Here is a 23,973-nt window from a genome sequence, read left to right on the forward strand (position 1 = left end):
GGTTATCTGGGTTATTAGCTTTTTTGTGTAGTTTTTTGTGTAGTTCTTCTGTATATTCTTGCCATCTCTTCTTAATCTCTTCTGCTTCTGTTAAGTCCTTGCCATTTTCGTCCTTTGCATGAAATGTTTCCTTAGTATCTCCAATTTTCTTAGAGAAATCTCTAGTCTACCCCATTCTATTGTTTTCCTCTATTTCTTTGCGTTGTTCACTTAAGAAAGCTTTCTTGTCTCTCTATTATTCTCTGGAACTCTGCATTCAGTTTAGTATGTCTTTGCTTTTCTCCTTTGCCTTTTACTTCTTTTCTTTTCTCTGCTATTTGTGAGGCCTCCTAAGACAACCACTTTGCCTTCTTGCCTTTCTATTTCTTGGGGATGGTTTTGGTCACCACCTCCTGTACAATGTTATGAACCTCCATCCATGACACTGGACAGGCACTCTGTCTACTTCAGGCACTCTGTCTACCAGATCTAATCCCTTGAATCTATTTGTCACTTCCACTGTATAATCATATGGGTTTTCATTTAAGTGATACCTGAATGGCCTAGTGGTTTTCCCTACTTTATTCAATTTGAGCCTGAATTTTGCAATAAGAAGCTGATGATGTGAGCCACAGTCAGCTTCCAGTCTTGTTTTTGCTACTGTATAGAGCTTCACCATCTTTGGCTTCAAAAAATATAATCAATCTGATTTTGGTTCTGAGCATCTGGTGATATCCATGTGTAGAGTCTTCTCTTGTATTGTTGAAAGAGGGTGTTTGCTATGACTGGTGCATTCTCTTGGAAAACCTATAATTACTTTAAATGTAAGTAGACTAAATGCTCCAATTAAAGGCTGTAAAGTGGCCGAATGAATAAAAAAACAAGGGCCATACATATGCTGCCTACAAGAGACTCACTTAAGAACTATAGACAAATAGACTACATTGAAGAGACAGAAAATCTATTCCATGAAAATAAAGCTGAACTATCTTTAAAACATAATTTTACAGACTTTAAAACAAAGACTGTAACAAGAGACATAAAGAGACATTGTATGTGTGTGCTGTCTCTTCAGTCGTGTCCAGCTCTTCATGATGCTATGGACTGTAGCCCGCCAGGCTCCTCTGTCCATGCGACTCTCCAGGCAAGAATACTGGAGTAGATTGCCATGTTCTCCTCCAGGGGATATTGCTGGAGGAATATCCCAGGGATCGAACCCATGTCTCTTATGTCTCCTGCATAGCAGATGAGTTCTATACCACTAGCATCACCATAATGATAAAGGGATCAATCCAATGAGCAGACATAATAACTGTAAACTGTTATTTAAAAAATGGACAGATGACGTAAATAGACATTTTTCCAAAGAAGACAAACAAATGATCAACAGACACATGAAAAGATGTTCAACATCACTAACCACTAAGGAAAGACCAATTAAAACCACAAAGAGATACTACCTGTTATCTGTCCAGAATGGCTATGATCAAAAAGACAACAAATAACGAGGGTTCACAAGGATGTGGAGGAAACAGAACCCACACTGTTGGTAGGATTGTAAATTAGTACAGCGACTATGGGAAACAGTATGGAGGTTCTTCAAAAGCTAAAAACTAGAACTTTCATAGGATACTGCAATTGCACTTTGGAGGTATTTTTCCAAAAAAAATAAAAACACTAATTTGAAAAGATATATGCTTCTCTATGCTCACTGCATCATTATCTACAATAGCCAAGACATGGAAGCATCCTAAGTGTCCATCCAAAGATGAATGGATAAAGATGTGTGTTTTATATATATATATATATATATATATATATATATATATGGGGGTGGGGGGCGAGGGGCACATGCTCAGTTATGTACAACTCTTTGCAACTCCATGGACTGTAGCCCATCAGGCTCTTCTGTCCATGGAAATTTCCCGGCCAAGAATACTAGAGCAGCTTTCCACTTTCTTCTCCAGAGGATCTTCCTGACCCAGGGATTGAACCTGTGTGTCTCTTGCATCTCCTGCATTGGCAGACAGATTCTTTATCAGCTGAGCCACCATTTGCTATATATGTGTGTGTATGTATACATATTTGCATATATGAATATGAAGAGAGAAGAAACAGACTATAAGAACATATTGAATGTTAAAGTGATTTATTCTAATAAAGGACTGAATTGGAGAACAAAATAAGTGTTTAAAGATTTTTCTATATGGCTCATTAAATCTGAAACATTTTCTGAAAATATTTTTAAATTTTATATGATAATGAATTATAAAAAAATGTTTAAATACCTTGTGAACCTATAACCAATGAAGCTACTGACATATCATCCTTCTATCTAGGATGATAACCAGTGACAAAATGGGCTTTGAGATTATTCTCTTACAATTCCTCCTTTTATACAAACTAAAATTGAAGGCTGAATGGCTGATTTTTAGAATGACAGTAAACTATGAGACCTTTCAAAAATATATATATATATATATATATATCTCCACAATTTTCATTAGAGAGGGAATTCTGCAGAAACGCTCAACTATAATTCTTTGAATTTCCAATAACATTCAATGTCAATAAACTGTTTGAAGGGTTTATTCTCTGTCTAAAGTAAACATGTTCAATAAACTCACTCTAATCATAAAAACTACTATCTCGTGCTGAAGAATATAAAAAGTGTATCTTTTTAAGGATCTTCTAAGAAGTCCATATAATTGGACCATAGTAACTCTATTTCTCTCTCATAGTTAACTGCCTTTACAAAGTGCTTTTTTTAAAATCATGTCTCAAGCTATTCCCAAGGACTGATTTTTTTTTTTTTTTTCATAAAATAGTCCTATGTGAAAACCTTCTGTACTTTCTATAATATTGTAAAATTTCTTAAAATGATTCATTGTTTATTCCTCTGGGTGCCTTATAATTTGAAGACGTCTATGACAAATTTCCTTCAAAACACAGAATCATGTATTAGTTTACCTTGTAATACAGGGAATAGGAAGTTTTGTTCCCCAGCCCAGGGGACATCCGGCAGTGTCGAGGTATTTTTGATCGTCATAATGGGGAAAGGGAATGCTAATGGCACAACAAACAACTATGTGGCCCAAAATGTCCTGAGTACTAAGACTGAGAAACATCTGCTAGAAAATGATCTACCTGACCCACCCTCATTCCCTCTTTCACTGGTCACTGACAAGTGCAGGGCTAAGCCAGCTAGTGAAGCTGTCACCTTTCTCTCCACTACATCCTGAGTACTCGAAGACGCTCTGGAAAAGTATCAGAACCGTCAATTCTAATACCTTTCCAGTAGGTAAAAGGTTATGTACAATTTAATATAATTTAACCTAATACTGCATTAAATAAAGGTTCAGGTAACATTTTATAAGTGAAAACACAATATTTCTTACCTTAAATAGACAACGACATATATATTCATAAACCATATGTTTTAATGAGTTGATAAGAGACTTAATCCTCTGTTCTGTATTTTCAGAATCCTGTAGATGACAATTTGAAAATTGAGAAACCATTAGGAAACTCATGAACACTTAAAAGGTACCTCACAGTTTGATCATGCTTATAAACTGTTGTCCCACACTCAAAACTGATTCTGGAGCAATTATCTTCATCAGTCAGACTCAAGGGACTAAACAAATAAATGTACTAAACTTCTACATTAACACAATAAAAAACTGATGTATTTTTTAATGTACAGAATTAAAGCTTTCAATAAATGAAAATTATAATCAATTACAATATGAATTGAATTTGACCTACCATTTTTAATTTCTACTGGCATTAAAAATATTACATCAACCTGGGTTAAACTCATTTAATGACGTGTATTATAGTTACCAATCCAGTCTCAAAACAGTATGACCAGAACCATACTATCAAGAATTTTCTTATCCCCAGCATAAGAATTTAAATAATCTTAAATCTTGCTCATCTTTCATGAATTTGAAATTTATGGTGTCAAAATTCATACAAGTTTTAGTTTTTTACCTATTTTTGTACTTTCACTGCATATAATTGCCATGATTTGAAAAATATCACTAATGGCTATGTTATTTGATTAATGAAAAATGGCTTGGGTTAGGAATAGTGGACAGGGATGGTATAAAAGCCTGCCTTTTCCCTAACTGTAATATGAGTGTTACATCTCACTTTATTCAGGGTACATTTGGAGAATACATGCCTTGTAAAATTCAATCCTGGTATAACATTTAGACAAAATTTGCTTACTTCCTTATGATGATAACAGACAAGGGAAAAAAAAAAAAAGAAAGGAACAAGCAAAATATATAGAGAAGTACAACCAGAATGAGAAATAAAATGTGTGAAATGAGCAGAAAGCATTGTGACCTGGTACACAGATATATCAAACATAGGTTTCTGACCTTGGTTTCAAGCTTCTGGTTAGTAGCATGTTCTAACCAAGAGAGCGCATTATTCACAGTTCACATCACAAACACTCCTGTTAATTCTACTATTTAATAACAAAGATCATTTGTGAAATTAAAACTTGGATCCACTAAAAAACAAGCTAATGTAAGACAGAATATAGTACCTATAAGATAGAGTAGATTTTCAAAACAATGGAAAACAAAATTTAAGATTATATTACTTTTTTAAATAAACTCAAATGCCCACCTAAACACACAGGTGCAAATACACATACATACCTATTCAAAGGTAAATGTTATTCAATGGCCATATTATCACAGAACTATTGTCACTGACAAAATACAAAGCTATCAGCTTTTCTAAACAATATAAAATAATCAGTATTTTTATTAAGTTTAGACCTTTAATGTATTTTTTCAGTTCTTATATTTTATGTGATCACTGAATTTTAACATAAATACCTTTTTACTAAAAGATAAAAATCAATTTTAAATGAACTTCTTACTATATACTCTCAAGTTTTATACAAAATTATTAATGCAAAAGAAGTATAATGACACTTCAGTTTTACTTGTTGACACAATAAACTAGAAATAAGATCAATATGTCATGAATGAGCTCTAACAAACTTCACACTATTGTTTTTTGTAAAAATCTTCTACCAACACCATATTATAAATGGTATAACTAGAGTTAACAATTAAAATTCAAAAAATTTTAACACACAAGTATTCTGCAGCCCAACCCTGCAACTTGAAACCTAGTCTTTGTCCAAAGGACATTATGAATATATGTGGGAGAAATGCTTATCTTATTTCCCAGGAGTGATAAAATAGATTTTACTAACACCGCCTACCTCCAAAATATAAGTTCTTTGCCAGCTGTCATTTTATTTCAAATCTGAATGTGAGAACTTTAGATGATTTATTTTAGTGGAAAAGACATTAGTAAACCTTAATCACTATACTCAAAGATTTTCTGAAATAATTTATTCATGAAAATATTATTAATTAGCCCCTGCCAATGAAGACAATACTTTTTCTTGATTTATGCTCCAGTATATCACCCGTGCACCTAGAAAATGCCTGCCATATGCTAAGTTTGCAGTAAATATTAATTGAATGTCTTTCCTCAGAAAGACAGACTTAAGTAAACCTACTTGGATATGAAATTTTGCTCCCTAATTTATCTAAAAGAATAAATTATTTGCACCCAAAATATAATCCTAAAAACACTTATATTAGTATTATATCAAACATAAAAACTACAAAAAACAATTTGATGAATTTGGTTTCATAAAAAATACTATTGAAATAAATTAAAAGCAAACAATAAGCCTAAAATATTAGCAACATATGACAAAGATTTAATGTCCTTAATATATAAGAATTTCTTATAAATCAAATTTCAAAATACTAATACAACAGAATATAAAAAAATCATAATTCACCAAAGAAAAAACACGAATAATCTGATATCTATTCTACAAGTGATTTTATCTTATAAATGACTAAAGACTTTCAAATATAGTGAAATATTTTTCAATACCTAATAGGCTAATTATTAAAAGATACATAATATCTCTTGCCTGGAAAATCCCATGGACGGAGGAGCCTGGTAGGCTGCAGTCCATGGGGTCGCTACGAGTCGGACACGACTGAGCGACTTTACTTTCACTTTTCACTTTCGTGCATTGGAGAAGGATATGGCAACCCACTCCAGTGTTCCTGCCTGGAGAATCCCAGGGACAGGGGATCCCGGTGGGCTGCCATCTATGGGGTCGCACAGAGTCGGACACAACTGAAGCAACGCAGCAGCAGCAGCAGCAATATCCATTTTTGCTTAATGAAAGTGTTAGTCATTCAGTCGTGCCCAACTCTGTGCAACCCTATGAACTGTAGCCTGCCAGGCTCCTCTGTCCATGGGATTCTCCAGGCCTGAATACTGGAGTGGGTTGCCATGCCCTTCTCCAAGGGATCTTCCCAACCCAGAGATTGACCTGTATTCTTGTTCTCCTGTATTGCAGGCAGATTCTTAACCATCTGAGTAAGGAATGATGGAAAAAAGTCCCTGTTGTTGTATGATTTTAATACACCAACCGCATATATTTCCAAAGGATGATTAGACACTATTTGCCTAAAGACTTACATATATGCATTTTTGCCCCAGCTATCCAAGTCTAGGAAGTTAATTAGGAAAATAATTAGAGAAACAAAACACTACGGAAAAACAATCCTATAAGTATCTAGCTATTTTAAACATAACCTTCAAATTCTTTGACATTTTGTCAGGAGGTGAAGTCCCTTTCCCCTTCTTAAATCTGGGCAGGCTCTGACTGCTTCAACCAAAAGAATACAGCAGAAATGACCCAAGGTTGGGTTATAAAACACAATTCAGCTTCTGTCTTTTCCACTGGAATACATACTTAGTATCTCAGTGTGCAATATGAGAAACTCACCTACTCTGCACTATGAGGAAACCAAGCCTCACACAGACGTGCCACAGTCAGCAGCCCGCCATCAGTTCCACCCGCCCCCATCACCAGTGGGCCTCTGTGAACGCACTCCCTCTCAGTTCCTCCCAGCTGAACCCCAGGCCCTGTGAGGCAGGGGTAAGCCAGCCCTGCCGGGGCCTGACCAAATTCCCCACAGAATCGATGAGCATAAAAGAAACACTGTTTAATCTGCCAAGTCTAGATGTAAAAACATATTCAGGAGAGATAACCAGAACACTCCATGCTGCTGCTGCTGCTGCTGCTAAGTCACTTCAGTCATGTCTGGCTCTGTGCGACCCTATAGACGGCAGCCCACCAGGCTCCCCCATCCCTGGGATTCTCCAGGCAAGGACACGGGAATGGGTTGCCATTTCCTTCTCCAATGCATTAAAGTAAAAAGTGAAAGTGAAGTAGCTCAGTCATGTCCGCCTCTTAGGGACCCCATGGACCGCAGCCCACCAGGCTCCTCTGTCCATGAGATTTTCCAGGCAAGAGTACTGGAGTGGATTGCCACTGCCTTCTCCAGAACACTCCATAGGAGGTAGTTAAATAAAGGATACAACTTCAAAGAAGACGGAACCAGCAACCCACTCCAGTACTCTTGCCTGGAAAATTCCATGGATGGATGAGCCTGGCAGGCTATAATCCATGGGGTCGCACAGAGTCAGACACGACTGAGCGACCTCACTTTCTTTCTTTCTATAGTTCCTTTTGGAGAAGGAAATGGCAACCCACTCCAGTGTTCTTGCCTGGAGAATCCCATGGACAGAGGAGCCTAGTGGGCTACAGTCTATGGGTTTGCAAAGAGTCAGACACGACTAAGCAACTAACACACACACACACAGCCTCAAAAGTTCTCAAAAACATCGTGTAGGTTTATATTTATGGACATGAAAATTGTGTACAATATATTTTTAAAGCACAGTATTATACCTTTTGGGTAAACTTACGTGTATTTTTTAACATATTCCCTCCATTAGAATACAAACTTGATAAAAGAGTGTATATTGCTCTATTTCCATTTTCTAGAATGATACCTGTAACATACTACAGTCTGAAACAAGTGCATGCTCAGTCGCTCAGTCGTGTCTGACTCTTTGTGACCCCATGGACTGTAGCCCATCAGGCTCCTCTGTCCATGGAATTCTCCAGGCAAGAATCGCTTTGCCGTGCCCTCCTCCAGAGGATCTTTTCAACCCTGGAATCAAACCTGGGTCTCCTGAATTGCCAGCAGGTTCTTTACTGCTGAGCCAAAGGGGAAGCCCCCAAACAACAAGGGTATATTATGAAATTTTATATGTTGCTTTCCCCAGGTAATGAGATTATGTGGTTAAATTCTGATCTTCCAGGTTTTTTTATGATCATCTTAGAACATAATCATTTATTAATTTATAATCATAAATCATTTCCATTAAGAGGGCTGTCACATTGGGATAGTTTGTTAAAAACACAAAATGCAACTAAGGAACCAGCTTCTTTTAAATATAGTTTAAAGGTGTTATATATGGTCTTGTGAAATATAATTCTAAGCAACTTCACTCAAGAAATTATTATAAATTTAACAACTAATAAAGCGATCTCTCTTATTCAGTCTCAGCTATGGGGTAACCACCAGCATACCCCACCAGCATACCTGTTTGTTCTGCAGAGCTCGCTGGAAAAGTCGGAGAAATGAAGCCAAGCTAAAGCGATACATGTTGTTAATTTTGGACAAGTCAGAGATAATGAAGTACATCTTGCTGGCACTCTCAGCCAGAGGGAGATAGGCATCCCGTTCCTGTGGAACAATGTCGGGGGGAGGGGAGTATAACACCTTAGTACCAGTGCTCACAGCCACCTGCAGGCTCCTGTGCTCATCCTAACTCTGCCAACACACAGACAACAAATACAGATGAACCACAGAAGCCCACAACTCAGACATCATAATCCAGCTTTTATATTTTTACACTTTTATACTTTTTAAAATCCTAAGATGATATATTTGTTTTATACTTTTATGAAACTACATCAATGTATTCTAAATACATCTCTACTCTGATTATAGAGTAGTACAAGGGATGGTTTTACTGAAGACCAAGAACACTTGTATCAGGAGAAAGAGGTAAACAATTGTATTAGGGTAAGACAAAATGGTAAACAGTTGTGATCAGAGATCACGTAGGTCATGTGAGACAGCATGGCACTACAGCTATCCCTGCGGTGGAGAAAAGTCAGAACAATGAATGTAGCATGTGGGACTGGTACCAACAGAACACTGATGGACGCAGAGGTAGAGAAGAAGACTGCAACTGAGGGTCCACATTAAGATAACAGAGCACCTAGCATTGTTCAACATAAGCATAAAATGAACCAATAAGCACAAGGGCTTTCGTTCTGACTGAAGGTAAAGGATGATAAAGATGAAAGAATCATAGGATTAAATGGCCTTGAGGTTATGAACGGAACTCAAGTTATCTATGCCACTCTGATCAAAGAAACAGGATTAAAAATATGATATTGGCATTCTCTTTCTGAGCCTGTTCAGAAAGAGAATGCACAGAAAGGTCAAAACCCTTCTGGTAGAGAGTGACAGTTATGACGCTGCCTTTTTAGTAGTGGTAGAGAAGGTGGGGTGACTAGTGTGAAAAGAGGCTCTAAGCCTGTTCTAATTCTGGTTTCAACAGAGCACTTTCTCAAGGGAAGAAAGAAATCTATGTATGTGAAGAATTTGAGCAAGAACTGAAAAACATCTAAAAACAATTTGGAAAAGTCATTTAAGGAAATAGGAAAGAATTAAAGGATGTCAGTAAGGGGCCACGTCAGGTTGGAGACTGAGAATTCACAGTATCATTCATCTTTATTGCTTTTATTCAGCAAATCTCTGTCGCCAAATGTAGAAGAAAAAAAGATTCATTGTACTGACACAGGGTTGAAATTCTACTCCAGAAAATGTTAAAATAATAAAGTAAAAAGGATTTTAACTATTTGTAAGAAAAGAGTTCAGTCATCACATTCACAGGATAGAGGATGAAAAGGGAAGAAAGATGTTTTTAATGGAAAAATAACTTTTAACTCTTTTATTGATATACTTAATTTGCCTTAAGAAAAGTTTCAGGAATGGCAAAGATGCTTTTTAATAGTCATTAAACACAAAAACACATTCAGTTTCAATTTCAATACAAATTTATAGCAAAGGTCTGTCTAGTCAAGGCTATGGTTTTCCCAGTAGTCTTGTCTGGATGTGACAGTTGGACTATAAAAAAAGCTGAGCGCCAAAGAATTGATCTTTTGAACTGTGGTGTTGGAGAAGACTCTTAAGAGTCCCTTGGACTGCCAGGAGATTCAACCAGTCCATTCTAAACGAGATCAGTCCTGGGTGTTTATTGGAAGGACTGATGTTGAAGCTGAAACTCCAATACTTTGGCCACCTGATGCAAAGAGCTGACTCATTTGAAAAGACACTGATGCTGGGAACGATTGAGGGCAGGAGGAGAAGGGGACGAGAGAGGATGAGATGGTTGGATGGCATCACCGACTCAATGGACATGGGTTTGGGTGGACTCCGGGAGTTGGTGATGGACAGGGAAGCCTGGCGTGCTGCAGTCCATGGAGTCGCAAAGAGTCAGACATGACTGAGCAACTGAACTGAACTGAACTGAGAACTTTAGTGTGCATGAGTGCTCAGTCATGTCTGACTCTTTGCAACCCCATGGACTGTAGCTTACCAGGCTCGTCTATCCAAGGAATCCTCCAGGCAAGAATACTGGAGTTGGGTGCCATTTCCTCCTTCAGAGGATCTTCCTGACCCACAGACTGAACCTGCATCTCCTGCATCTCCTGCACTGGCAGGCTAATTATTTACCACTGCACCACCTGGGCTTCCCTACAACTCTAGATAACGTGCCAGAAATCAGTGACATTCAGCAGGGGACAAAAATAACCAACACTCTTTACCCTTGATATGCTCAACATCTATCACTCTCTCCATAATAACAAGAATTAGACCCCAGGACCTGGCATTTTTGAATAGCTGTCTTTTTTGCAGTCATCATTCCCCTGAAGTCTTGATACTATGATTTTTATCATATTAACATGAACATTTAAGAAAACAATATAAGATCATAAAGAAAATATTTACTTGATCAAGAGAAATTTGGAGTTTGTAAGATTCTTTAAGTGACTCCTGAATAAGTGCACTGCTTGCTTTTGTCTGATTCAAAGATTCAATCAGATCTTTATTTTCCAAAATATTACCTTGAGATGTGGCAAGTGTCTGTAGAAAAATTAATAAAATAATATGAACATTATTATATATACTAAAATGATCAATTAAAGGAAGTCCAAGTTAACTACTATTAATTTGATGATATTTACGGGAACTTACATACTTTTAAAAGAATTTCGATATTTTACAGCCTTGTATATGAAAAGATACTGCAAATCACTAGATGATACTATATCATTAAAACATGGTATATATATTAATTTTATCAATTTAATAAAAATAAAAACCATTTAAAGTTACAGATCAAATCATAATCTCATGCTACTTTTGAATGTTGTTCTGAGCATATAATTAAACATTAATGAAATACAGTGTAAAGACAGTATTAGTTAAAAATCACTTGTCTTAAACATTACTCCCAAGTTTCATATTCCAAGATATCTACCCATTTTCTATTTGAATTTTGATTTTAATATATATATTGATATTCTTCTGATACAACCAAAAACATGCTGAAGGTATTATAACCTTTAAAAAAACAGCATTTGATTTTAATTGAAATATGTAATATGATCAACATCCTGAATAACTAAATTTTACCTCTAAAAGAGATTCTTCAAGCTTAGCTAACTGTATTTTCTTATCTTCTTCCTGTTGTAATAGTTTTGTTTTCTGTTCCTCTAAATCAGGTTTCTCATGTTGAATAGTTAATGCCAAAAGCTTTATAAAAAAAAAAAGGCCAAGATTATTCTAACAATAAAGGTCAAGCAAGACAAACCAAAGTGAAAACTTCCCACAAAGAGACCTTATGCTTGATTGGATATTACAAATATACTACTCTGTACACTTCATTCTTTCTAGTTAAACATATGAGACACCTCCACAATTATTTCTGACAAAAGAGGCAAAATGAATAGTGAAACTAACTGATAAAATGTTACATATTATAAAAACAGCTGTAAGAAATTACATCATTTAACATATCAGCATCTAATATTCAGTTCTTAGATTATATATAAAAACTATAGAAGCTAACTTTCTCATGGTAATTAGTCACAAAAATAAAGAAAGAGATATCTAATCAAAATCACAATGAGATACCATATCATACCTATTAAGATGGCTACAATTTAAAAGATGAATAATAATAAATGTTGTAACTATGTGTAAAAAGAGAAACAGTCATATACTACTGGCAGGAAACTAAAATTGTATAGCTACTTTAGAAATTTTTTTCTATTCCTCAAAATTTTAAACATATTGTTACCATAGTGAAAATCACTCAGTCGTGTCCTACTCTTTGCGACCCCATAGACTATACAGCCCATAGAATTCTCCAGGCCAGAATACTGGAGTGGGTAGCTGTTCCCTTCTCCAGGAGATCTTCTCAATCCAGGGAATGAACCCAGGTCTCTGCCTTGCAGGCAGATTCTTTAGCAGCTGAGCCACTAGGGAAGCCCAAGAACACTGCAGTGGGTAGCCTATCCCTTCTCCAGGGGATTCCTTCCCAACCCAGGAACTGAACTGGGGTCTCCTGCATTACAGGAGGATTCTTTACCAGCCGAACTACCAGGCAAGCATTGTTACCATGAGACACTGATACTATAAAACCCAGAAATTCCACTAAAAAAAAACAAAATAAAATACTGAAATGTAAACTTTCAAGGGTCAATCATATGATACATGAGCTGAATCTTAATAAAGCTGTTGAAGACTGCTACATCAAAGTCTTAAATTTAAAACTTTAAAATAGGGAATGAAGTTTGCATGTCATAAATATGCTAATTTAAAATCTATTGTATAAACATGTTCAATTAGTTCTCATTAAAGTAATACCTAAATAGCCCTTTTTAGCAATTACGGTGGAGAGCCTTTATATAGAGGAAGCCATTCTGTCAAATTCTGCCAACTTTTGAGTAATTTGGACTTTGTTTTATTTATGACAAGAATCATCAAGGCTATCAAAAGACACTGTTGATGAAAATATGCAATGAGTCATCTAGTATGGTAAGAAAAATATTTAAAAGGAGAGCTTTAAAAATTACAATAAAGTAAATTAAAAAATCACAGCAAATATATATGCTACCATTTGAATCAAAAGAAAAAATATATACTATTGTTAAGTGAGTAAAAAAAACAGAATGATACTAAAAAATCAACAGGATATTTTTAAAAAGGAAATAAAATGAGTAACTGAGTGTGTAACCAAAAGTCTGTACATGAAAATTATTTTGCAGTTCATGTAATAATTATAAACTGTAATAAGCCATACAAAGAAAAAGAGAATTCAAACATACAAATGTTCTGGTCAAAAACAATGTTGGATTTGGAATCAAAGATACTCAACTAGCTGAATAAGTCAACTAAATGCAGTTTTAACACTTAAACTTCAGTTTTCACAATTAAAAAAAAAATAAAGTTACTAATCTTAATGTGTATGATCCTTCCAATTCTCAAATTCTAACAAATATAAGTAGACTGTAAAATTAAAGTTTTACTGGAAGAAGTAGCAATTTGACATTAGCAACAAATATATAATTCTAACACTAATGGAGAATGAAATTAACCCAAATGTGTTGCTGATTTCCAAGTATATTTCCAAAATCATGAGTTTAAATGCTAATCAGTTTAACAAAATAGCTTCTCACTCAAAGTATTTCACAAGTTTACAAAGAAGATTTCGAAGATTTCTAAGGCAAATTATGACTGTCCACATATACCTGTCCTCGTAATCCACTTCTTGTTGTAGTAAAGTTAACCTCAGTAACAATGGAAGCTGCATCCGGTGGAATAAAGGGATTTGGGCTTCTTGTTGACAAAAACAGGCGAAACTCTTCATTGTAGTCGATAATTTTGTCACCTATTTGTACCACATAACGTGGTCCTATTTTTTAAAATGACATAATTAGCTGGTCTGAATATTCAGTATTTTGCTACATGACATTATAAAATACAATTTTTTAGTACCTCTAAATAGTTTTTACTACAGGCTTTTCAATACAGTCCAAAAGACAGCAACAGTGAGGCTACCCAAAAGACCGTTAACAAGAATGCTCTACTAATCAGTCAGCACTTAGGCAAACAAAGATAAATAATACTTATTAAGACAATCCTAGGATAGTGAAGCATCAAAAGAATATCTACTTATATTTAACATGTGCTCAGTTATGTACGACTCTTTGTGACCCCCATGAACCCTCTGTCCATGGGTTTTTCCAGGCAAGAATGCTTACTGAAGTGGGTTGCCATTCCCTTCTCCAGGGATACAGTTTTAACATTAACTATATGTTTCATATTATCAAATTTTCTGAAATGTTTGATTATAGATGACAAAAATGGAAATGCTTAATTATTCTCTACTTCAAAATTTATCAGTTTCAAAGAGTTTATTGTGCTAGTATTTAAGATGTAACACTTAAAAACAGAATGACCTGGTAAAACCTGGAAAAAACAACATATCAGTAATTCCAAAGAATCCATTATTAATGTCAAAAAGGATTTATTCAGACTGTCATGCACAGGAGCTCTGCAACAAGTGAAACTGAGAAAAAGTAAACTTCTGCCTCATAAAGAAGCTTTTTATATTCTAATATAAATAACAATGATTTTAATTATATATCATATACAGAAAAATCAATCAACTATTACACCCATTATTTATGATTTCAACTGATAAAAGTAACTAATTTTTTAGGTAAAAACCACATTATCAAAGATCATTTTCTAATGTTACGAAAACCAATGTAAAGAATTTTTGAGACTCCTAGAATAGATTTTAAAAGAATTCAAAACACACTTTATGAAAGAGGATATTCAAAGGATCAAAAAGAAATCAAATTAATATTGAAAGAAAAATACAAATTTAAAGATTCAATGTAAGAACTATGTACCAAATAGAATGATTCAAGACAATACAAGCAGAATAAATGCAAAGAAAACTAATCTAAGGATATCACAGTAAAATCACTGAAAACCAAGGACAAAGAAAAATTATATACTACCAGAGAAAAATGATGTGTCACTTACAAAAAAGCAACAATAAACCTGCAGGCAATTTCTCAATAGGGATGACATAAGCTAGAATATGATGCAATAAGAACCTCAAAGTGCTACAGAAAATAGCTGTCAACCTAGAATTCTGTTAGATACAGAGGAAAAAAAGCATTTAAAAATGGAAAAAAAAAAAAGCTTGTTTTCAATAGATCTGCACTAAATGAAATGATAAGGAAATTCTTCAGAAAGAAAAAAATAATCCCAGAGGAAATCAGACAGTGGAAACACTGGGAGAATACCATAAAGGTTAAACATGTATAAATACAGATTTTAAAATCAGTCATTATAACATCATATGGAACATGATAATGCAGCATAATAATGATGCAAAAGCAAGAATGGAGTGTATGGAATTAAAGATCATAGAAAAGTGGCAAGCATTTATCTACATTAATAAAGTTAAGTCACAGATGCATATTGTTACATACAGAGTAGCCATGAAAAACAAACATCTGATTAAAAAACCAATCAGGCTCCTTAAAAAACAGTATTAGTTATTGCAAGAATTGGTTAACTAAATTATACATACAAAAAAGTAAGACTGTCTCATGAATAGAAATAAAAAACCAAATGACACACTATTTATGAGAAACACATTTTACAAAGAAAACCAATAGAAAGTTGAAAGTAAAAAAATTCAAAAATATTCCAATACCAATCTTCAAAATTAGTGTAATTATTCTAACACCAAATTCTAAAACTTGAGATATTTCTAGAGACAAAGGACAGTTGGTAATGATAAAGAAAATAACCAAACAGAAAGACAGCACATATCCAAATATGTAGTATCTAAACACGTAGCTTCAAAATATTTAAAATAAAAATTGACAGAACTGAAAAGCAAATCCAAAATCATGAGACTCTTTTTCTCAATATATAATAGGACAAATAGAAGTAAAAAGTAAAGATATAGAAAGTCTAAGCATTACAATTAACATTTATGAAAACGAGCCAATCCCAGATCATAAAGAAAACTTCAATAGGACTTAAAAAACTGAACACTTCAGATAAAGTTTTATGACCACAATGGAGTTAAGCTAGAAACCAATCACAAAAGAATACCTAGAAAATATCCAACTCCTTGGAAATTAAATTAAAAAGCATTAAGTAACTTATGAACTTTTTTAAAAATACAGACCAAAACTTGTGGTATAAAGCTAAAGAAGGGCCTAGCAGAAAATTTATAGACAGAAATGAATACGTTAGAAAAAAGAAAATATTGAATTATCAGTGCTTTTTATTTCTATTTCAAGAATCTAGGAAAAAAGACAACCAAACAAAATCTAAGGAAAATATTAGGAATAAAATAAATAAAAAACAAAAATTGAAAATACAATAGAGAATATTAACAAAGTTAAAAATTGATATCTGAAAAGATCAATAAAACTGATATACTGTTATCAAGACTGACCAAAGAAAAAGAGAAAAAAAATATTATTATTGATAAATGACACATTATTGAAAACCTCACTGAAGTTTTAAAGTTACAAGAATGTTATATAAAGATATACCAATACATTTGACAAATTAGATGCAATAGACAAATACCTAAAAAAATTAACCTAAGTTGACATATACACAAAATACAGAATACAAACAAAACAACATTAACCCAGGGATAAGAAATCCAAATGGCAAAGGAGGAGGATGTAGAACACATCAAAAAAATGTCCACATGTGAAACAATCCTCACTGAAAACCAACTGCAGCAGAACTAGAAGATGTAAAAACACAGATTTGGGTAAAAAGGTGTGGAAAGAGATCAGGTCTGTAGCTGTGCTCCTAAGAGATGATTCAGAAGAAGAGGGATCACACAGGCAGAGCTCCTCCTGAAGGAGTAGGTGGTCTGAGTCACAAACCATGCAAAGGTCTTGTCCAAAGGTCTGACACTGAGAAATGAGTCTCCGTGCTGCCTGGAGGGCTGCTGGGACTAACAGGAGGACCGTGAATGGACGCCATTCACGAGGAGCCACAATACATGCCTGCTTACTCCTAAACCAGGGGAAGAGAGGGGATTAAAGCTGCACGGGTGGCTGACTGTGTTCCTGTGAAGGCTTCAGCACATACCCCAATCTGAGTCCAGCAACTGCTCAACTTGGGTGAGGGCTGCTCCAGATGAGGTGAAAGCTCAGCTGGGAAAAAGAAAACTCAGACCTAGAGAAATGTCTGAGCAGGGTGGGAACAGCTATTACAGGTACTTACACAGGCAGCACCTCAGAGCAGCCACGACTTCTCGTCTCTGGTAAGACATCCACAATTTGTACCCAAGCCAATGCCAAGTGCCCATCCACCCCTCTTATCCAGGCACGGCTCCCCTCCTGGGAAGGAGGCTGGTGCCAGATTGGGGAGGGAACACACTTAAAGGGGATGGAGCCAGCTCAGACCCAACCTTCAAAACTTCTGCTCCAACCACTTGGGAACAGGCCCTATCCCCTCCAGAGCCAGTGACGGCCACGGAACAGAGGACAAGCCCCAGAAACACCTGGCTGTGAACGAACAACTCCATCTCCAGCCCAACCTCCTACAAGGCGACAGCTGCCAGCAAACCAGAGGAAAGGCAGGTTTGGAGTTACGTCAGTTTCGGCGCTCCCACGGAAGCCTCTGGGCACAAGCAGACTGCAGGGGGACACTCCCGCACAAAGGCACCCACTAGAGACCGCAACAGAAGCAATGCAGGCCCACCTCCAGAAACAAGAAAAATCTCAAATAAACAACCTAACCGACCATCTGGAGCACTTAGAAAATAAAAAACAAATAAAGCCCAAAGTCAGTAGAGACTTTGAGGAGGAACTATACCTTGTTCTTTTGGATCAATACATATTTGAAGTGATTTTTTGAACTGTATAAATTTGAGGAGAAGTACATTCTATTCCTATTATTTGTACCTGTTTCAACATCACTATGCAGAAATGCAGTTTAAATTGCTTAGATTAAGAACATAGGGATATAAATGAACTGGGACCCAAGCTTTGCTTTATGTCATTTTAGGACAACCATCCTCTGTCCTCAGCAGAAACATACAGTAACAAATGACTATTCACAAGGAACTCAAAACTATGGAAAAGGACAGTGTGAAGTATAATCAAAGGGGATAACAGACTTCAACTGAAGTCATATGAATACATCCAACTCTGGACCGAAGGTGGAAAAACTAGGGTAGGGTCAGATTTTAACTGCCTTTTTCTCAATGAAATGAATAGAAATTAACAAATTCACCCAAACCAGCCCTGAACAACTATCTGGAATAGTGGTTCATCACGTGAACCAATCATGACATAGAATATTATCATTTCTCAGCAGATTCAATTTTAGGGGACCTTGTCAAACTCCACTCTCAGACAATGAAGCAGATACAGTTAAGACCTAACACCAGTCAGAGCTCATTGAGACAAATTTAATGAGCCCAAGGGACAACATATAGACTATAAAGAGAGTCAAATTCAGATGATCAAAAGATTCCTTTCCACTCCCTTTAAGACAGTATAGCAAGAGGTGGTTTAACAGATCTGAATTAGTTTTAGTAAATAACAGACTGAGACCAGAGACTGAACTCTGGGAGGTAACTTCAGGTTACATCAGCAACAGTCCCACTCCTAGAGTTCTTTCCATAATTTACCAACCACTGCTCAGCCAAGCATAACTATTTGTAGGATAAAAGGTGATCAATAGATAGTGCAGGCTTTGCTATTTCTTCACTTTGCCCCCAATAACTCCAATTTTCTAAACTCTGTGGTGCTAGCAAAGTGTGTCGTGCAAGTAACTACGTATTTATATATAAGTACATGTCTATGTATGTCCACATATACACTTTGCACAACATGCAGAGTTTAAGGGCATTACTTCCTAATATCAAAGTCTGGGTTAGGTGCCTGAGGTGATGTAACATTCTAAGACCAGTATTCTTAGGGAGACCAGCTTGCAAGGCCCTTAACAACCGTCTGGGAATTTGGGATTTTGTTAAGGTTCTTAAGTTTACCAGAACAGGAAAGAGCAGCTCACTGTGCTTAAACTGTTGTACAAACAAAATGGTGTATGCTGAACACCTGCTTTCCTTTGGGAAGTCTGGAATTTTGCTCCCTGCTAGGTAGACTATGCTTACATAATCAGCCCCATTGAAAACTCTGCGTCTTCCTTTGTGTGTAGACAATTTACACACGTGTTGTCACAACTTGTCCTGGGGGATTTAAACACAGCCTGAGTGACTCCAATGAAAGAAGACTCGGAATTTGCACTTGGTTTCCTGACTCCTGACTTCACCTTACGTGCCTTTCTCTTTGCTGACTTTGCTTTGTAGCCTTTTGTTCCAATAATATAAGCCATGAGTGCACCCATGTGCTGAGTCCCTTGAGCCTTCCTCGTAAGACACTGTACCTGGGAATGGTGTGGGAGACCCTGATATGGCCCTTCTTGTATAAACACACTTTAATTAAAAGTTTTTTAATTGCTATTACTATTAGATTCTGACATTACTATCATCCACCCTCCAAAAAGTTTTCATATCCTCAGACTCAGTGGAAAGACAAAAAAAAAGTCAAAGTTAGTTGTTGAAGTTAAATAGCTTGTATTTAAAAAATAGTTACTCTCTGGAAACTGTCAAATATTCATTTACCTTGAGCAACCAGATCTCGTCTCAACAGTGGATAAAGTACAGGTTCTACACCATCCATTTCTTGTATAATAAGGGTTTTCCCAAAACGTACTGCCAACTCAAGAGCTGTGATAAAGTTACTATCCTAAGAGAATAAATAAGAATACATATGAATTCCTTTATTACCTTAGATTTACAAAGGTCATATAGATATTGAAAATATTAACAGGAATAATACAAACATTTTAAAATCAATGTTAATAACAAATTATTCATAATTGTCTTCATCAACTTATAAGTATTTGATGATGAACCAAGTTGATTGGATAAACTATCAAATAAATTCATAAATAATTTAAATATATACATTGGAAAAATAAGATTTTAACATTAATAATAAAAACAGCCTTTAAAATTTTCTAGAATTTCAAATTGATGCAGAAAAAAATTTTCAAATTCTATATGCAATAATTCACTCATCTAACTATTAATAAAAACTATTTATATTCAATATCAAACATTGAATGGAGTAACAAAGACAAGCTGATGAATTCTAGTAAACTTATCTTGCTGTGATAGTTCTAATTATTTTGAAAAGAAACGTTTAGACAAAATTTTATAACCATGCAAGAATTTTTAGGCTTTCTGAGTAGGCAAAAAGTCACTTTAAATACCACTTCAATTCTCCAACTTTGTTTTAAAAAATTAAATATTTGGATAATAATTATTATCTAAATATCCTACTACAACCATAAGTGACATTAAATATTTTATATATTATATAAATAATTATGTATTACAATTATTCTTAAACACAAATGAGTTAGATATCCCCATTTGATAAGTGAAGAACATTTTAAACAGGTAATTTTTCAAGCATCTGAATTAAAATGATTAAAATTTGATTACATTAAAAAATTAACCATGCATTGGGACTCTCTCAAAAAACATGAAAAATAATTTCTTTGGCAAGATAAACAGGACAGCAAGAAGTCACTACACAAACACTATCACACTTCATTGGCCGATTGTCAAACCTCAGGACACAACACAGGTGATCACTGCTGAGTTACATGAAGAGGAAATTTAAAAGTCCAGGGGATTTTCCTAAGTCCCTAAGTAACTTACTTCTACAGAACCCTTCTATAGCACTTAACTTTAATCATAATTTAGTATAAACGCTTATTTGTTTAGTGTAACTAATTACTCAACTGTCATCTCCATAAGGGCATGAACTCTGATTACTAAAATAAATTCCTGGGCTTAGATCAATACCTTGCATATTGAAGGAATCAAACAAAGATTCTTATTCCTTTTTACAAATTATAAAACTAAAGCTAAGAAAGCTACATTTCTTTCCCCAGGACCCATGCCAGGTAAGTTATAAGAACTCGGTTTGAACCTATGTTTTCTGATTACAGACCCAGAGTTCTTGTCACCATAAGATGCCATTACTCCATTACTACTTGGTATCTAACTTATAAGTAATACACACCTGCTGGTTAATAACTTCCAAGCGTGAGTCTTTCAAATGTGTCTTTAACCATTCTGTAGCTTGGGAAGAAGGGTCGATAAGAAATGGGCATACTCGACTCTAATTAAAAAAAAGAAAAATTATAAGCTTTCATTAAATGAAAATCATTTCCTAAAAATTATTAAACAATTAATGAGTGAGTTTTTCTCTAAGGTTTTGAAGAACACAAATATACAACTATAATGAGGAAATTAAGGTAGTTTTTAGCTCCACTGGAGGCTAAATTAATAAATTTTACCAGAAATTAATATTAGGTTATTAAATTTAACCACAGTAAAGTTAGAACATAGTATTATTTACAATAACACAGAAAATGTACATTAACAACACAGCAAGCATTCTAGTCCTAAGTAGATGCCATTTGCACTTCTCTTCTTGCTTTTAAAATACATAAGTTATTCGCTAAACTTCAGATATTCTTTGGTTGAATAAACGAACTAAGAGCTAATCATAAAAGTATTGCTGAAATAATCAGTGATCTAATTATTTATATTTTAGGACTAATTTTTCTAAAGTAGTATACATAATTACTATTACTAAAGGATTATTCTAGAACAGAAAATTACATAAGATGATTGGTTAAGATCTAACGATCAGATCAGATCAGTTGCTCAGTCGTGTCTGACTCTTTGCGACCCCATGAATCGCAGCACGCTAGGCCTCCCTGTCCATCACCAACTCCCGGAGTTCACTCAGACTCACGTCCATCCAGTCAGTGATGCCATCCAGCCATCTCATCCTCTGTCGTCCCCTTCTCCTCTTGCCCCCAATCCCTCCCAGCATCAGAGTCTTTTCCAATGAGTCAACTCTTCACATGAGGTGGCCAAAGTACTGGAGTTTCAGCTTTAGCATCATTTCTTCCGAAGGAATCCCAGGGCTGATCTCCTTCAGAATGGACTGGTTGGATCTCCTTGCAGTCCAAGGGACTCTCAAGAGTCTTCTCCAACACCACAGTTCAAAAGCATCAATTCTTCAGCACTCAGCCTTCTTCACAGTCCAACTCTCACATCCATACATGACCACAGGAAAAACCATAGACTTGACTAGACGGACCTTTGTTGGCCAAGTAATGTCTCTGCTTTTGAATATGCTCTCTAGGCTGGTCATAACTTTCCTTCTAAGGAGTAAGCGTCTTTTAATTTCATGGCTGCAGTCACCATCTGCAGTGATTTTGGAGCCCCCCAAAAATAAAGTCTGACACTGTTTCCACTGTTTCTCCATCTATTTCCCATGAAGTGATGGGACCGGATGCCATGATCTTCATTTTCTGAATGTTGAGCTTTAAGCCAACTTTTTCACTCTCCACTTTCACTTTCATCAAGAGGCTTTTGAGTTCCTCTTCACTTTCTGCCATAAGAGTGGTGTCACCTGCATATCTGAGGTTATTGATATTTCTCCCTGCAATCTTGATTCCAGCTTGTGTTTCTTCCAGTCCAGCATTTCTCATGATGTACTCTGCATAGAAGTTAAACAAACAGGGTGAAAATATACAGCCTTGACGAACTCCTTTTCCTATTTGGAACCAGTCTGTTGTTCCATGTCCAGTTCTAACTGTTGCTTCCTGACCTGCATACAAATTTCTCAAGAGGCAGATCAGGTGGTCTGGTATTCCCATCTCTTTCAGAATTTTTCACGGTTTATTGTGATCCACGCAGTCAAAGGCTTTGGCATAGTCAATCAAGCAGAATTAGATGCTTTTCGGGAACTCTCTTGCTTTTTCCATGATCCAGCAGATGTTGGCAATTTGATCTCTGGTTCCTCCACCTTTTCTAAAACCAGCTTGAGTATCTGGAAGTTCACGGTTCACATATTGCTGAGCCTGGCTTGGAGAATTTTGAGCATTACTTTACTAGCATGTGAGATGAGTGCAACTGTGCAGTAGTTTGAGCATTCTTTGGCATTGCCTTTCTTTGGGATTGGAATGAAAACTGACCTTTTCCAGTCCTGTGGCCACTGCTGAGTTTTCCAAATTTGCTGGCATATTGAATGCAGCACTTTCCACAGCATCATCTTTCAGGATTTGGAATAGCTCAACTGGAATTCTATCACCTCCACTAGCTTTGTTCGTAGTGATGCTTTCTAAGGCCCACTTGACTTCACATTCCAGGATGTCTGGCTCTAGGTGAGTGATCACACCATCGTGATTATCTGGGTCGTGAAGATCTTTTTTGTACAGTTCTTCTGTGTATTCTTGCCATCTCTTCTTAATATCTTCTGCTTCTGTTAGGTCCATACCATTTCCGTCCTTTATCGAGCCCATCTTTGCATGAAATGTTCCTTTGGTATCTCTGATTTTCTTGAAGAGATCCCTAGTCTTTCCCATTCTGTTGTTTTCCTCTATTTCTTTGCATTGATCGCTGAGGAAGGCTTTCTTCTCTCTTCTTGCTAGTCTTTGGAACTCTGCATTCAGATGTTTATATCTTTCCTTTTCTCCTTTCTTTTCGCTTCTCTTCTTTTCACAGCTATTTGTAAGGCCTCCCCAGACAGCCATTTTGCTTTTTTGCATTTCTTTTCCATGGAGATGGTCTTGATCCCTGTCTCCTGTACAGTGACACGAACCTTATTCCATAGTTCATCATGCACTCTATCTATCAGATCTAGGCCCTTAAATCTATTTCTCACTTCCACTATATGATCATAAGGGATTTGATTTGGGTCATACCTGAAAGGTCTAGTGGTTTTCCCTACTTTCCTCAATTTCAGTCTGAATTTGGCAATAAGGA

At 35.8% G+C, this 23,973-nt stretch overlaps 1 protein-coding gene across 1 annotated transcript in view; it reads right to left on the bottom strand.

Moving 5' to 3' along the window:
• The window catches only part of DYNC2H1 (dynein cytoplasmic 2 heavy chain 1), a 406,508-nt gene that overhangs the window by 205,752 nt on the left and 176,783 nt on the right, over window positions 1–23,973 (bottom strand). Inside the window, exons 64-70 of the mRNA XM_055547490.1 lie at window positions 21,212–21,310; window positions 19,738–19,861; window positions 13,796–13,959; window positions 11,676–11,795; window positions 10,989–11,123; window positions 8,505–8,648; window positions 3,378–3,467 (exon numbers count right to left, since the gene is read on the bottom strand). Coding sequence (XP_055403465.1) covers window positions 3,378–3,467; window positions 8,505–8,648; window positions 10,989–11,123; window positions 11,676–11,795; window positions 13,796–13,959; window positions 19,738–19,861; window positions 21,212–21,310 — 876 coding nt within the window. The remainder of the gene's footprint in view (window positions 1–3,377; window positions 3,468–8,504; window positions 8,649–10,988; window positions 11,124–11,675; window positions 11,796–13,795; window positions 13,960–19,737; window positions 19,862–21,211; window positions 21,311–23,973) is intronic.

The sequence above is a fragment of the Bubalus kerabau genome, chromosome 15 (genome assembly GCF_029407905.1).
Source record: "Bubalus kerabau isolate K-KA32 ecotype Philippines breed swamp buffalo chromosome 15, PCC_UOA_SB_1v2, whole genome shotgun sequence".
Lineage (NCBI taxonomy): Eukaryota > Metazoa > Chordata > Mammalia > Artiodactyla > Bovidae > Bubalus > Bubalus kerabau.